Genomic DNA, 14,855 nt, shown 5'->3' on the forward strand with positions numbered 1-14,855 from the left:
GAGAGGACGGATAAAAAAAACCTCCCATTAAAAAACACCCGGCGAGGATAAAGGACACGGGGATCTGAACAGTTGGACGCAGCACCAGCAGCACAAAAAAGAAGAAGCCTATAACAACTTGTGCAGGTTTTCTATACAGCAAACAACTCGCATGACATAGGCCTGTCAATCCGCTTTAATACGTGACTCACCGGGCTTTATTGTGCCACAATAGAACATAATAGAAACCGGGATGAATAACATGTGGAGGGGGGGGGATGAGGATTTCAATACAGCAGCGATCCGGCGTCAGCGCGGATTACATCTATTCTGAAAACTTCATCCATGAACAGCTGCAGCGGGCGTTCGCCAGCCCCGATCATACAGCTGCGACCCAAGCAACGCGCACAGGAAGAATTTATCCTTATTTATCGTCATCACCATCACCTCTAGCATCATCATAATAAAGCACAACACTGCGCATCCAATGCTGAGACGCACGGAAAATCCCAGCAGCCCTGTGCCACACCGGAGAGAGGCGGCTGCGGTCTCAACAGCTGGTACACGCCCGACGATTACGCACAGAGGAGACGGGAAGAAAACCGCTCGGCTTGTTCCTGCAAGTTCTGTGAAAGAGCGCAGAGAAATGTGGCGAAGCGTCATATGAGCCATGTGTTACCTGCCGCGACACACCGGAGCCTGCAGCGGCACAAGTACACACACACACAGGCATGGAAGAAATCACAACATCTTCCCCTGTGAGCGATCAGAGCAGCGGGCAAACTTGTGCGGACCCTACCTGTGTACTGCAGGAGAAACATGGTCCACGCTAGGCGAGGTTCGATTCCCGTCGGTCCTCCGCTGTGTCAGGACGCAGCGTATACGAAGCAACACAAATCCTTGAATGGAGACGGCGGGGTTGGTCGGTGGTTGGGAAGGTGGGGGCTCGTCCCTCAGTCAGTCCACTCCGCTCGGCAGACTGGACCGCAATGAGAGCAGCCAGTCAAAGCGGGACCCTTTTTTTAGCTACGGCGAGTCCGCCCGCCCTCACGACGCGCAACGCGGTGGAGTTCGCTACGGACGCACGCAGCGCGCAGGCGAAGTGTGTGGAGTCCTGCGCCGCTGCTCCCCGTGTCGGTCTGCCGGTGAGAGTGAAGTGTCACACAGGAGGAGGAGGAGGAGGAGAAGAAGAAGGAGGAGGAGGAGATGTGGTTTGCATGGGAGCAGACACAGCCAGGGCACCGCTATACGGCAAATCACCCGGAGAGAACGAGGAGGAATCACCCAACACGCTGCCCCTCTGCGGAGCTGGCTCCAATAAACACACACACACAGATTCAGTAAAAGATAGATTTGATCACGATCTCTTTTTGGGGCACAGCCAAGCGATAAGTGCCAAACACGGCGAGGTGGTGGCTCCAAAACTTTTGACAGCTGTGCGTTTGAAGAAGGTGTCGTTCTGCGAGCTGCCAGTTGGAGGAGGAGAAGCATAGAGATCATCTATTCAGTACTGGTGCTTAGTATGCACACTGTAATGAGACATTCCTGTGATCCTGGTGGCCCGAGATACTCTGTGATCCTAAATAAATAGAGCAGGAGAGTACATGTCCAAGATGCTTCCAACGATTTACACATTTATTTAAAAATAAATAGTGGGATTCCTGACATCTAGCTGCAGGTATGGAACTCTGGGCTCAGGTGAATCAGAAGACCTTGTGAGTCGCAATAAACTAACAATTTTTGTCAATTGGATAATATTACCTGCATTCAGACAGGTTTTTACTTTGTTTTCATATAATATATATATATATATATATTTGAAAATTTTAACCTTAAAGGGATAGTTCACACCAAAATGAAAAGTCCCTCATTATCTACTCGACACTATGCCATTGGAGGGGTGGGTGAAGTGTCATCTAAGTCTCTGACTCGAAACAAGGCAGTTTACACCATGTTTTTTGGCCTTAATGTTCGTTGGGATCAAAAAACATTGTTTACCCCTTAAACTACAAAAGTGTTATAGACCCACCCCTCAATCAGCATATTAGCTCGCAGGTAATAAGTGGATTTTCATTTTTGGGGGAACTATCCCTTTAATATAGCAGCCAACAACTTTGTTTCTATGTGGAGATATTTAGAGAACTGGCTTCCTGTGCAGTGAATACGGTCGCACCGCCTCTGTATGGTTTGTAATCGGAGCTTCTCTGTTCTTTGTTTTGGTAGCTGGTCTTGCCGTGCTTGCATGTGAGTGCATGTGAGTCCCTCACTGTGAAACTGATGGACCGCCCCACGTTTATAAAATCAGACGGCAAGATGGAGGCCAGTTCGAAGTGAAAATAATTCAGAATCAAGAGGAAATAGAAAGACATTGGATCCATTTTTTAATCTTTGTCAAATATTTTTCTCCTTTTTACGTCATATATCCACATAATACTCTCGCAATTTCCGACATAGCCATAGACAATGGGTGAGGGGTACCTATTTCTGTTTCACATTTGAGGCAGAGGAAAAAGTGAGGGATTAAAAGAATCCCTGCGATTATGGGATGCATGTTTTCTATTAATAATTCCAAACTGGATTGCTTTCGTTCGAGTAGCGATGAAATATATTTTTGGCTTAACTCCAAATATCCTCCCGTGTTTCATCATCAACAGTCACTGACAATTCTTTCTCCCAGCACCTTTAATCCTCTGTGTATTAGTGGGAGACGTGCCATGCATTACATCATAGAACAAACTAGCAGACACCTTTCCCTTGGTTGTTGGAACATTTTTCGCTCAATCGCAGATACAATCTAGAGTGTTTTTGTGAGATAAAGGGTTATTTATCAAACTCCAAATTTATCCTCTTTTAGAAGACGGGTTTTCTCAGTCAGTTTTTCTACGACAATACACTGTTATTTGATAACAAGTCTTTCGTTGTTATTCCATTGCCAAAAGCCGAGATCCAGCATTGCTAGAAACAATTCAGGGTTGTGGATTATTGGGGAAAATGTGAAAGTTAATTTGAACCTCTAATTTGAGATTGGTGAATTTATCCCTTCAACCCTAACCCGACTCCTATGTCACAAAAATGCACATAATAAAGGTGGATGGATAAACACCTACTTTTTTGTCAAGTGCTGTTTAAAAAGTCAAGGCTGAAAGCTGAACCTCAACTAAGAGTTAGATTATGGATTTAACAGTATAACTTTCATGAGGGTATGATTTACTGCCTGTTGTTGACTGTTGATTTGGACTGCAATACTTTACCTATGGGTTTACCTGAAAATCTTGCCAACTGCGTGTAGGTGGTTTCAAAGGCAAAGGCTGTATTCAAACATGCATACTTTCCTGTTTGTACAAGCTAAAATTGAGGTTGTGTAGTTCAGGTCAAACAACCTTGTATACTTTTAGAAGATATCCGCTGGGTCAAATCATTTTCTCCTCTGCCCCGGCAATATGTCTGTTTCCTGTGTCATCACAAACTCATTTCAAAAGATAAATTGAAGTGTTTACCAAAGGCCAGGAAGTCATTCCCCTCTTGCAAATATTCAAAACTGCTTTCAATTTCCAGTCCACGGAGGTCAGCAGTACACAATTCTACAAACAAGGTGCTGAAGTGATTCGGATTACTGTTACGACACAATAGCCTACCACACTGTGTCTTTCATCCATTTTCAGGGAATCGGTGATTCTCTAATGGGCCTTGATGGATTCAGATAGTACACCAGGTTTCCTCTTCAGTAAACAACAGCATTTGCTCAACATATTTCCCGGAAAATAAATATTGCAATTATTTTCAGCCATTGTTGAAGGATGATCGGGGAAATATATATTCATATTAATCTAGGATTCATCTCGTGTATGGAAAACAGATTTAAAAAGATCAACATAACAACTGCCCACTGCGGGGACAATTTAAAAACGGTTTTCTTTCATATGCTGACTCAGTGCTTCAGCTCATTCTCCCTTAGACTTTTTAAACAAACAACCCACTTTCATAATAAAACTTGATAGGCTGCCCTGAAAATATTCGAGGGGAAATTCAACAGTGTTTTTCGGGCATCTGATCAAATTGCGCAAAATGTCTGGTTTGCCATGTTACAAGGATGAAGGTTGGAAAGACTCAGAGACATGACACAATAATATGGGGACCTGTCTTCCTCTAGCATTTGGACCACAGCCTAGCCCTTTGAAGAATATTGGATGGACAAGGCTCTATTCACCGCTTTAAGGAGGTTGCATCAAAACACACACACGGGTGACTCTGTTGAGCATCAGCAGACACACAAACACGGTACTCGTAGGAGGAAGATGAGGACACAGCAGTTACATATTAATCCTCTCGCATTTTGGGAAATGAAAACGCGCAAAGAGACTAACTGATGTTGGTCTTTTCTCCGTCCACATTTCACTCAGAAAAAGACTTGTCATAAATAAACTGAATGTTTTCCAGGCAGAATTCAATTACCTCTGTCAGCCTGTAGTAATGAGTAACAGCCAGTGCATGGTCTCATTCAATTTCAGTGTCACCGGGGAATGATGGTTGTCTGATGTCTTGATTTTGGGGTATTTTTCTTAACAATGATGTTCCTTCTGTGGCCTGCTTAGTGCAGCAAAACATTCAAATCAAACCCTAATTCGACTCTGTTCCTCGTCAGATGAAAGTGGCCTTGCTTGGCTTTTATGGTTTTGTATCCCCTCTCCACTCAAATAAACCAACCGACTTAAAAGTGAGGTGAAATTTGTAATTGTGGCTGAAAGATTTCACTATTAAAACAAAAACAAAAACAGGAGAGAGGGAAGTCATGACTCCACAACTTCCCCCCGACCTCAGTTTTGTGTATTATCGCAGAAATATATAGAATGTATGACCTAGTTAATCTAATCTCCTGCTCAACACATTTGTTTCGTTAGCAAGGAAATCTCTCACATGATGAATAATTCAAATTCAGTTACTGCATATTAAATGGAAGCTGGGCCTCATCTACAACTATAATAGTAAAAATTTAACAAGGGCTTCGAGAGGCATAGCCCTCATCTTAACTAGGATTCTTGTGATTCACTATTTCCCTTTACACTAAACAACATTTATGACTATTTATCCCACGAGATGTTTGCCCCATTTGTGTGCCTCTATCAAGTTAATTGCAAAATAACGCAGTCCTGTTTTTACCCGGTAAGAGATCATTGTGCCGTCTCATCGTGACCTTTTGCAATCGAACAACAGGGTTCAGGTAGCTGCTCCATGTGGCCTTCAGAGAGGAACAGAGGATGATATTCAAAAGGTTCTACTTAGCAGAAAGTCTATCATCTTAAAGTGACTGCAGTGGTATTTAGTGTCGTCTATTTTGAGATCAGTGAATGGTGTGTTTATCTCACGGGTAAGAGTGAAAAATGTCATTAACTCCACTGCCCTCTGTGGAGGAAGACAACTAACAGAGAAATGTGTTTCCAGGATGAGGCATATCTCTCTCTTTTGGCTCCTAGCATGTTATCTTTGACCTCCATCTTGCTTAATCCTTCCCTCTCTAATTGCATACCTCTTCTTCTCCTCCCTCCTTACCTCACATCCCTGCCCCTGACTGATGGTGAGCAGATGATCATCTGGACAGGAAAGGTTGAGGTGACTCCCCAGCTTAAGTCACACCTCATTAAGTGAGCCTCACAGGGTCCCAGTTCACATACTGGTGTATTCCTAGGTGGAGGATTGACAGGGCACCATACAAAGTATCTGAGACACGTTTTGAAATGCCAAACTATGTTTGCCATAGGTTTCATGATGACGTGAGAGGAGGGAGTTACTCTAGGCGCCTTTCTAAGTGCAGAATCTTCTTTGGAAACCGAATTAGGCTAAATCAAGGCCTATCTCTTCAGAACTTTCCGTCAGCAGGAATATTGATGGGAATGGGCCTTGAACAGAGTGCAAAGCAACTGCTAACCTCTCTGCACTGCTGAAATGTTGTTAACAGCCTTCGCTGCCCCGTCATCATTCACAGCCAGAGAATCACTTGACAAAGCACCACTCCTGCAATGCCACCAATATATAGCCACAAGAAGAGGTGTTGACAAATCGTGTTTGTTTGTTCTACAACATTACCGCGCTGTATTCAAATGCTTCAAGTCCTCCGACACAAGCGAAAGCAGTGGATGTGGACAAGTGGGCACTGCGGTGCAGTTTGGCAGCTGTGTAGTGCAGCAAGCTGGTTGTGATTCCTGGCACAAAATGCACCATCAGGCCTACACAGGCGTCAGACTCACTGCCCCCAAGTCAACAGTAACACAAAGGCAGGTAATGTCCTGCAGCCAAAAGCTCCAGCTCCCACCAAGAGGTCAAGAACAACAAAAACAACTAAATAATCACACTGTGGGATAAATAGACTTTAAAGAGCATGTGGTTCAACTCCTCCTGAGTTTGAAGATGTCTTCTGGCATGTTTGATAAGAACAGACCTGTAATTAATCTGCCCATCCATCATACTGTCCACTTTATAACAGCATATATAAAACTAGCTATTCTCCTACTCTACATCAATAATTAGTTATTTTCTTCATGGGATGGGTCATCTCTCTTCTGATTTATTGATTTACTTTTTAAATATGGAGTACGATCCTGACTAACTTCCCCACTCATTAAACAACAAGAAACAAACGGGTACCTGTGTAAAGGGACTTATTATCTAGAACGAACATTTTTGAACCAACTGCGACTGCTGGGTAAACAATCAGTGCGTTCCTGGAGAAAACAACAAGATAGCTGATGAGGAGTTGTGAATTCAAAAGCAAAAACAAACTTTTTTCAATTTGAGTGTTATTGCAATTGAATGGCTTGAAAAGTTTGCATTTAAATTTACATTTAGTTTTCGTTTTGCTTCAAGTCATAACTGAATTCTTTTTTATTTTATTGTTTACTAGAAATGTCTAAACCTTGAACCAGTATCACGAATTTCAGCGAAAAACTTTGCTGAAGGCATTATTACCTCTTTTCCTACTACAGACAGTGCTGCAGTGGAGGTTGGTGTGAACAGAATTTGATTACTCCATCCCTTTCTGTGTGCACTATGGAAAGCAAATGATGTATCATATAAAAGGTCTCTTTCCTATTTTTTTCAAACAAACCAGAACAAATTCTGCCACTGGCCTTAATTCACTGTTTAATTAATGAAGAGTAAGAGACAGAGAAAACTCATCATCGACATTGTCCAACAAACTGAACCAAAACACCTTTAAACTGCTGGACGTCCGTGAACAGAGGAAGAAGAGATTGGTAGATAATTAAAGACGCTAAAGGAAAATATACTAGATGCAATAGAGGACTATGCAGTGCACATGGGCGAAGAAAGAGGCAGAGGATACAACAGAGAGACTAGACCAGACGAGCCGGGTGGGAGGGAGAGAGGCCAAGTATCAGACAGAGCATTCATTATCACCTGACTGACCTGCATATTGCGCTGTGTGAGAGTAATGAGAAAGGACACGCTCATCGGCCAGACCCCAGCAAGAAAACCTCTTCTCATTCCCCCTCTCTTTCAGTCTGTCAGTTTCTCACTCGCTTCATTTTCGAGTCTTAGGCAATGTACTGTAGGATCCAATTGTTTTCAAAAAGTACAATGAAAGCTCGGGGAGATATAGCAATGCCATGACTAACACAATGCACACTGAACAGCTTATGTGTTGAAGTGTCTCTGAACATGGTTGTGTGACGGCTAACCGTCCATTTATCCCTTGGTCTGTACTGTGCACTTATCATGCTAGTTACATGCAGTTTCAGTAAAAAATGAAAAGGTCGGAGTCAGAGCAAGAACAAGAGTCTTCAGCCATTATATCCGATCTGAAAGGATGACTGTGTATTAAATGGAAGACAAGACTGATCCCCAAAAGTGAAGCCAAAGCACCTCTTCATGTCAATGGATGGGAGAATGAAAGTGCACATATATTAATTTTCTAGTTGATCGTTGTGATTGAAAGCTGAGACTGACTCCTGATTGGTTAAGTGCACGCATCGACAGGACCTCAATAAAGCGACCTGATTTCCCCCCCCCCCCATTGCTGTGGCTCAGACTCTGGCTCCAAATGCAAATGATGGCCGTGTTCGTTTACGTGGTATGTTAGATTAATTCCTAGATAGAAAGAGGAAGCGGAGACACATCGTCCATCTGTATTTAGAGTCTATGATACAATCAGTGTCAATCAACACAAAACACCAAGCACAGCTGAGGCTCATGGGAACGTCATTGGCTTTATAGGTATTTGCTCATAAACCGAAGCATGTAAAGTCAGGGGATCAAATTCGTGACATGAGTGATTCATTATCTGGGGACCATGGATGTCCACACAATATTTCAAAGCAATCCATCAAGTGATTGGAGATATTTCAGTCTGGACCAAAATATTGGACTTAATCAGATCATCCTTAGACCCGTGCTGCTAGCATGTAGTCTACATGTAGTCTAGCAAGAGCCGTAATACTGTAAGCGTGTGTCGGAGATGTAACAAAACTTATAGAGTTATGTGGTACATAGAAGCTATGAATGAATGCAAGATCATGTGAGCGATTAGGTTTCTTGATCCACAATTTGCATCTATTAATTAGATCTCTAGTAATTAATGAACAAACTCATCATTGTTGCCGTTGAAACAAAAGTCTGCTGCGTGGTGTTTAATGGCTTACAGGAACTAAACCTCCTCCTGCAGTTTCTATCCTCAGAAAAATGCCTTCTGTGAACGCACTGCCCAGACTGAGCCGCAGAATCCATGCCAGAGATCAGCGAAGCTCCTTGGCACAAACATTGTTTTAGTTTCATTTCATCTCATCTTATGCAAACCTCTGTCAAACTATGCCAGATACCCCATGCTGTTCAAGAGTTATGAATATTTCATTTTTTGAGTGAATGAAAAAGTTCTTTGCAGTTGAAACTCTCTCTAGATGTGCAATATGTACAGAGGATTCCCACTGGGTTCAGTGTTCAATGGCAGAATAAGAGTAGGGCATCTATTTTAAAGGGGCAGTAGTGGGGAGCAACGATCCAGCATTATCACAATTTCACACAGACACTAACAAGACCTACTGTACCAGGAGCCTAGTTAACGTATATACATTTTGAGGGTCACTGGCTTTGTTGTTTCTGTGTGAAGCAAAGATTTGAGCAGAAAATCCTCTTTTTGATGTGACATTCCAATAGAGTAGAAACACCAACATATGCACCAACGTTCATACAGACATTCAGGCCTCCTACCTGTGACTCGGCTCGACCTGTAGTCTGTGAACATCCTAGAGATGCAGCGCCGCTGTGTGTGATCCCTGCCACACAGCTCTCATAGTCAATCTGTTTTGGAAATCGAAACCAGGGATAAAAAAGGTCTGATCAGTGGTTTGGTCTAAAGATGATAGAGAAGAGTCTGTTACACTACAACCCTGCAACGTGACTTATTCATTAATTTATTCCGCAGTCGTTCAAGGACGCTGACTGCGAGGAGCAGTTAGGAAGGGGTCAAACTAGAACAGCTTTGTCTTGAATAGAGAGAGAAGACAAACAGAACAATGTAATTCATCCGCTTCTCCAAAAAGAACGACCTTCCTGCTTTGTGGAGCAGAAGCTCATCTGAGCCGAGGAGGGCTCTGAGGCACAGGAGGGTCCCATTGACTGCACTATTAACATTCAAACTGGGGGATCAGCATAGAGGAAATATAAAACGCTGCCAGAGGGATCCACAGACAATTCTGTAATGCATTTCATTCCACCGAGAGGGGCCCTGAGGGTGCCGTGATGACCAGAGTAATTGGCTTTCTCCAGCTATGATAATCTGCATCAGTCATGCCATGCCAACACACTCTTGGGCCACTGAGAAGGTCACAGTGATCCCGGAACCTCGATCTCCTCTGCCGACAATAACGTCCTGCTTCCGTTAACACGTGCACATTCTTTACTGCATTTTGGGGATTTTACCTGAAGTTCAAGGGATATTAAGGCTTTTAGTAAACTTTGATACTATGTCACATATAAGATCAAGATCAATGATGTTGACGTGTCACAACTTCCTAACCCAATCAGAAATGAAGCCACTAACACGAAGGAGGCAAGGTGCTTGCCCTATACTGCAGTCAGTCACCCGTGGGCAATTGATGCCCTTTGTCTTCTCTTTTTGGAAGCTGTCATGTTGTCCATCTCTATAAAATGCAGTATATGGGAAAATCCATTATTTGCAGCCCAATACACTACAAATCACATTAAAACACACACACGATACATGACATATAAAGCACATATTGACCAAGTTTCATGTCACAGTTTGTCGTGATTCCACTACATTGGTTCTGTTTCTTCACGTCAGGTACTGATGAGATTCTTATCATTTATCACTGCCCGACATGCAGGTGCATCAATGCTGATGCTGCTGTACACGATGAGCCCAACAAGATCTTGGCACACAGAATAACGTCTTCACGGCAATCTTCGCAAACCACAATTACCCGTACATCTCTGCAAACTGCTCTTTTCAAACCCACACAATAGATGCACAACTAGGCACGCAGAGGACCCCTGTGGAGCTAGACCCTGACATCAGTCGAGGACATGTACTGAACGTACAAAGAAGTAACCCTGAAAATGTAGTTCTCAGCATGGCTGGAATAAACAACATCTCTATCATCCATTAAATCCTCTGTAAAGTGATGACCAAGATATTTGACCTACATTTACAGGCACAAAAAAAATGGATGAACTTAGTTCTGGAGGTTTAGCAGTTTGTAGAAACAAGTGCTTTAAAAAATATTATTTAGATATTTGAAGTCTGTTGAAACTCAGGTTTAAAGACAAAAAACCTACCGACCTAAAAAGAGCAACCATGGGATCAGCTCCTACACTGAATCAAACTGTTTGTTACATTTTTACCTGGCACAAAAACAGACCAGAGCAAATGCAGTGATGCCAGACTCCGAAACACTTCCCCAGTTGTCTACAGGTTGTAACACTTTATCCCTTTTATTTGTCTGTGGTAAAATCACTTCCATTTCTATGGTGTGCTTATCTACACAGCTGACCTCCAGTGACCTCCTAATATGACCCATTAGAGAGAATATGATCTCTGAAGACAGGATATACCAAGGGGATTTCTATGAGTGAATGCACAATTTTTTTCCCTTTTCCAGATGGTTATAATAGAGAAAACAATGCAGACTACAAAAGAAAACATGCTTGGGGGATAAGAAAAAAATGTAGCTTGATTAAAATCTGGATTGTGTTCAGACAGCGGCTGTCAGAGCATGGTTATTGTCAAAAGAGACCATATAAAGAAATATAATTTTTTCAAGATCCGTATTTTAAACACATCTGAATCCAATTTTAACTCAAAATTGTCATTTTTTCTATTTCTGTTGACAATGTTGGAACAATCCCCAAATAAAGAGCTCTGACCCACGATTAGCAATTATGTTGTCAAACACAATCTTTTTTTAAACTAGAAGTTACCATATTTGAGGAGCAGGGGGGAGCCTGACTGAGAGCTTGAGAACACTGAACTACACATGTCACCCGCAGCCATTGGATGGCACTAGCTGTCAATCAAATGTTATCCATGCCCCAGTTCATACCATTATTTGACTCTAAATTGGACCATAACTGATTGCGACCATGAACTCAAAATGTTTAGCAACACAACAAATCAAGTGAGACATCATCAGTTATTCATAGACTTCTGTAGAAACCGACTTGTCATTGCAACAAGTGGAGTAGCCTACTGCAGCTCATCTGAGAGAAAACTTGCATTGATATCAGTTAACTGACTCAGAGTCTACGTCCATTTTTATGTCCAGTTTATGTTCTAAATCAACAAAACAAACTAAAGTATCAGATGATGGTAAATGCAAAAATAATTAGACTTTGCTGTTTACATGTTTTTACACATTACTGCACAGTAGTGTACTTGTAAACAGGAGCAGAATGACTGATAGAGTAATGTGTCCTTGCACTGACAGGTCTTTTAGGCCTGGAGTGGTGTAAGACTGAGAGCCAGTGAGACTGCTGAAAATGTGAACCATTCACCACAGTAATGGCAAACACCCGGCGAAATCAAGGCCAAGGCAAGAAAAGGCACACAGACCCACTGTGTGCACGGATATACAGCCCGCTTATTCAACATCAGAAAAACATTAGCTCAAACTTTGGAAGAATGATGACAGTTATTTTAATTTGAGAAAATAGGAATTATCTTAACGAGGAGGATGCGATGAAAATCCGTTTTTCAAAAGTCCTTTGTGGGCACGACAACAAATGATAATCATCACTCCTATGGCAACGCTATCATATATGTTATTACCAGCATTTATCATTCCATGTATATAGTTGGGTGGGGGTGGGTGGGGAGCGGGAGTTGCTAACTTGAGGAAATGTGTAGACTAATGATAATAAATGAGGCCGAGAAGCTTGGAAGGATATTTCACACTAGCCTTTGAAACATGTCTCTGAAATTCTGATTCAAATTCAGCACACTTACAAATATGCAAGATTCAAAGCCGGAGAGACCGATTCTCTTGCAGAAATAGTGGCTGTGACCATAAATGTTCTTAAAATAAAAGAGGAGATTTTATTTGAAACAGAAATTGCACTTAAATAGTTTCTCAAAATGAGGAAAAAGCTATAACAAAATAAGTTTCTAAAATAGTATAAATTGATTGTTTATTTAGTGTAATGTATTAGTAGGCCCAAAACATCCGGGGGGAATTTGAATGCACGATTATTGAATATAAAAACTTAACTGGTAAAATAAAGTAGCAAATGGAAGTTTTATTGCTTTAAAATGCAATTTTCTTGTGCATCCCCTCATGCAGATATTCAGTGTTAAACACATTTAGCCTTGTGTAAGTATGTATTTTATTTCATCTATAGTTTATAGACACAGATTTGCCATCTTGACAAATGCGTGAAGCCAGACACCTGTGTCTAGCAGGGCCTAGAGGATCCCCTCAGTGAGGAGAGGATTATCAGAGTCAACCAGCCCCTATAGTGATGAGAACGGAGATACCACATAATATACCAGATAGGTCAATTCATCATTTATCTCCTCAGCAGGGAAACTGCAGCCTGCCAAAGTACAAAATTCACAGTGTCGGATTAATCATAGCAACTTCACAAGAACTGATCTGTACTTCACAACCAGCGCTAGTGTGCATTTTCTTTCCTGTAGCTGTCCCTCAGTCGGCATGCTTATCTCTGTGATGAAGTACCTCATATCCCGCACAGGGGCAACAAAAAGAAAGCTCCGAGGGTTTTACATTTGTCTGAAAACCAGAGAAATGTGTCCAGAGTATCAAGTAAGGGAAGGGGGGAAAAAGCCGTACCTGGATTAAACAACTGTCATGTTTACGCAAATACACACATAATTAAGTTCAAATGTGCATCTGCTTGCCTACATCTTTATTCTGAATTTGAAGTTGGTATTATAAGTAAATTGCGATTTTCTTTTGAGAAAAAAAAGCATTTTTTTGCAACTCGAGCCAGATGTTCGTCAATTCAAATCTATTCAATTAATCAAATTTTACACAGCTTTTCTCACATTTTTACTGCGACAACCAGCTGTGCTGACAAATAACATTTTTGCCAGCAAATGGATTATCCTCATTATTGTCAGATGAGGAGACATTTATCTAAATGTGTGCTGCTAATTTATAATTAAAATTCAGTCAATTCTTTCTAACTTCTCCAGACGCAAATATAAGATGTGATTTCCTGTACCACTGTTCTGATGGAAATCCTTGACCTTGGTTTCTTAAGAATACCAAATAGCAGGTTTCCTTATGTGAGCAAAATTATGTTATGATTTATGAATTCCACACTGACAATATGTGAACTCCATGATGCTCTGTAGAGCCAGACTGATTCATTGGTCTGCCGATTATATCTGCAGATAAAAACACCTTGACATGTTGGTATCAGCCTTTGGGTTTGCCCGTATGAAAACATAGAAGTGTGTGAATGTATCAATAATCAGTCAACCTTTGTTATGAAGATATAACCCACACAACCTCGCTGCTGCAGGCAAAGAACTGATGCATAAAAGGAAAAGGTGACCACTCATGATTTGCTTCAACGTGTCCTAGGAGGCAAACATACATAAAAAGACTATTATTGCAGATGTTGGATAACTAACCTTGAGCCAGAGCTTTATAAATGACTTGTTTATCTATACTGTAAGTAATATAAACCAAATACACAACTAAATACATTTATACCTTAAAGCAATACAGATACACATCAATCAACTATATTAATATAAGATTTGCATAATGGTATGTTAACAATGTAATCTAAAAAATGACTGCTATTAAATGAAAGTACTATTATAGGACTACGACAATAAGTTAATGTCTTATTAACATAATAATCATTTTATAAATGAATCATTGTTTTAACAGTGTAATGTGCAGCTTCACATGTTGCCATGACAACAAACAGTAGCTGGAAAATGCAAGTTTTGGGCATTTTTACTCCAAAATGCCAAAAACAGTTCTAAGTTGATTTCTTTATGATCTGTTAAACAAAATGAAAAACGGTTTCCATGATCGGTAGCAGTTAAAGAAATATTCGTACTTTATAACTCGATCGGATGACTCAGAGCTGTATGTGTAAGAGCTTCATAATTTCCCCTGTGTAATTTTGCTTTAAGTGCTGCCTTCATGGGAAGATGAAAATTCTAGATCCTGTAAACACTTGAACTGAGACAGCGAGGTCAGGGGGCTAAAGTCTAATTACCCACAGATCCTTGGCCTTTCAAATGAATGCTTAGCCTACAGCTCAATATCCATCTTATCTTTAAAAAAACATGATTAACACATATGTGATGATTTGTACAATATGTTTAACATTTTCTTCAATTAACAATAGGGTTAGAGTGCATGTTG

General features: G+C 41.2%; 1 protein-coding gene across 4 annotated transcripts in view; it reads right to left on the reverse strand.

Moving 5' to 3' along the window:
- The window catches only part of enox2 (ecto-NOX disulfide-thiol exchanger 2), a 159,721-nt gene that overhangs the window by 116,123 nt on the left and 28,743 nt on the right, over window positions 1-14,855 (reverse strand). For 2 of the 4 annotated variants that reach the window (XM_053429425.1, XM_053429421.1), the window contains exon 3: window positions 9,196-9,285. The exons of 1 other annotated variant lie outside the window; for it this stretch is intronic. In XM_053429425.1, coding sequence (XP_053285400.1) covers window positions 9,196-9,229 — 34 coding nt within the window. In that variant the 5' untranslated portion in view covers window positions 9,230-9,285. Of the gene's footprint in view, window positions 1-778; window positions 955-9,195; window positions 9,286-14,855 lie in introns of those variants that run through there. One more of the 4 variants, XM_053429422.1, reaches the window with a different exon arrangement.

Source organism: Pleuronectes platessa, chromosome 8 (genome assembly GCF_947347685.1).
Source record: "Pleuronectes platessa chromosome 8, fPlePla1.1, whole genome shotgun sequence".
NCBI lineage: Eukaryota > Metazoa > Chordata > Actinopteri > Pleuronectiformes > Pleuronectidae > Pleuronectes > Pleuronectes platessa.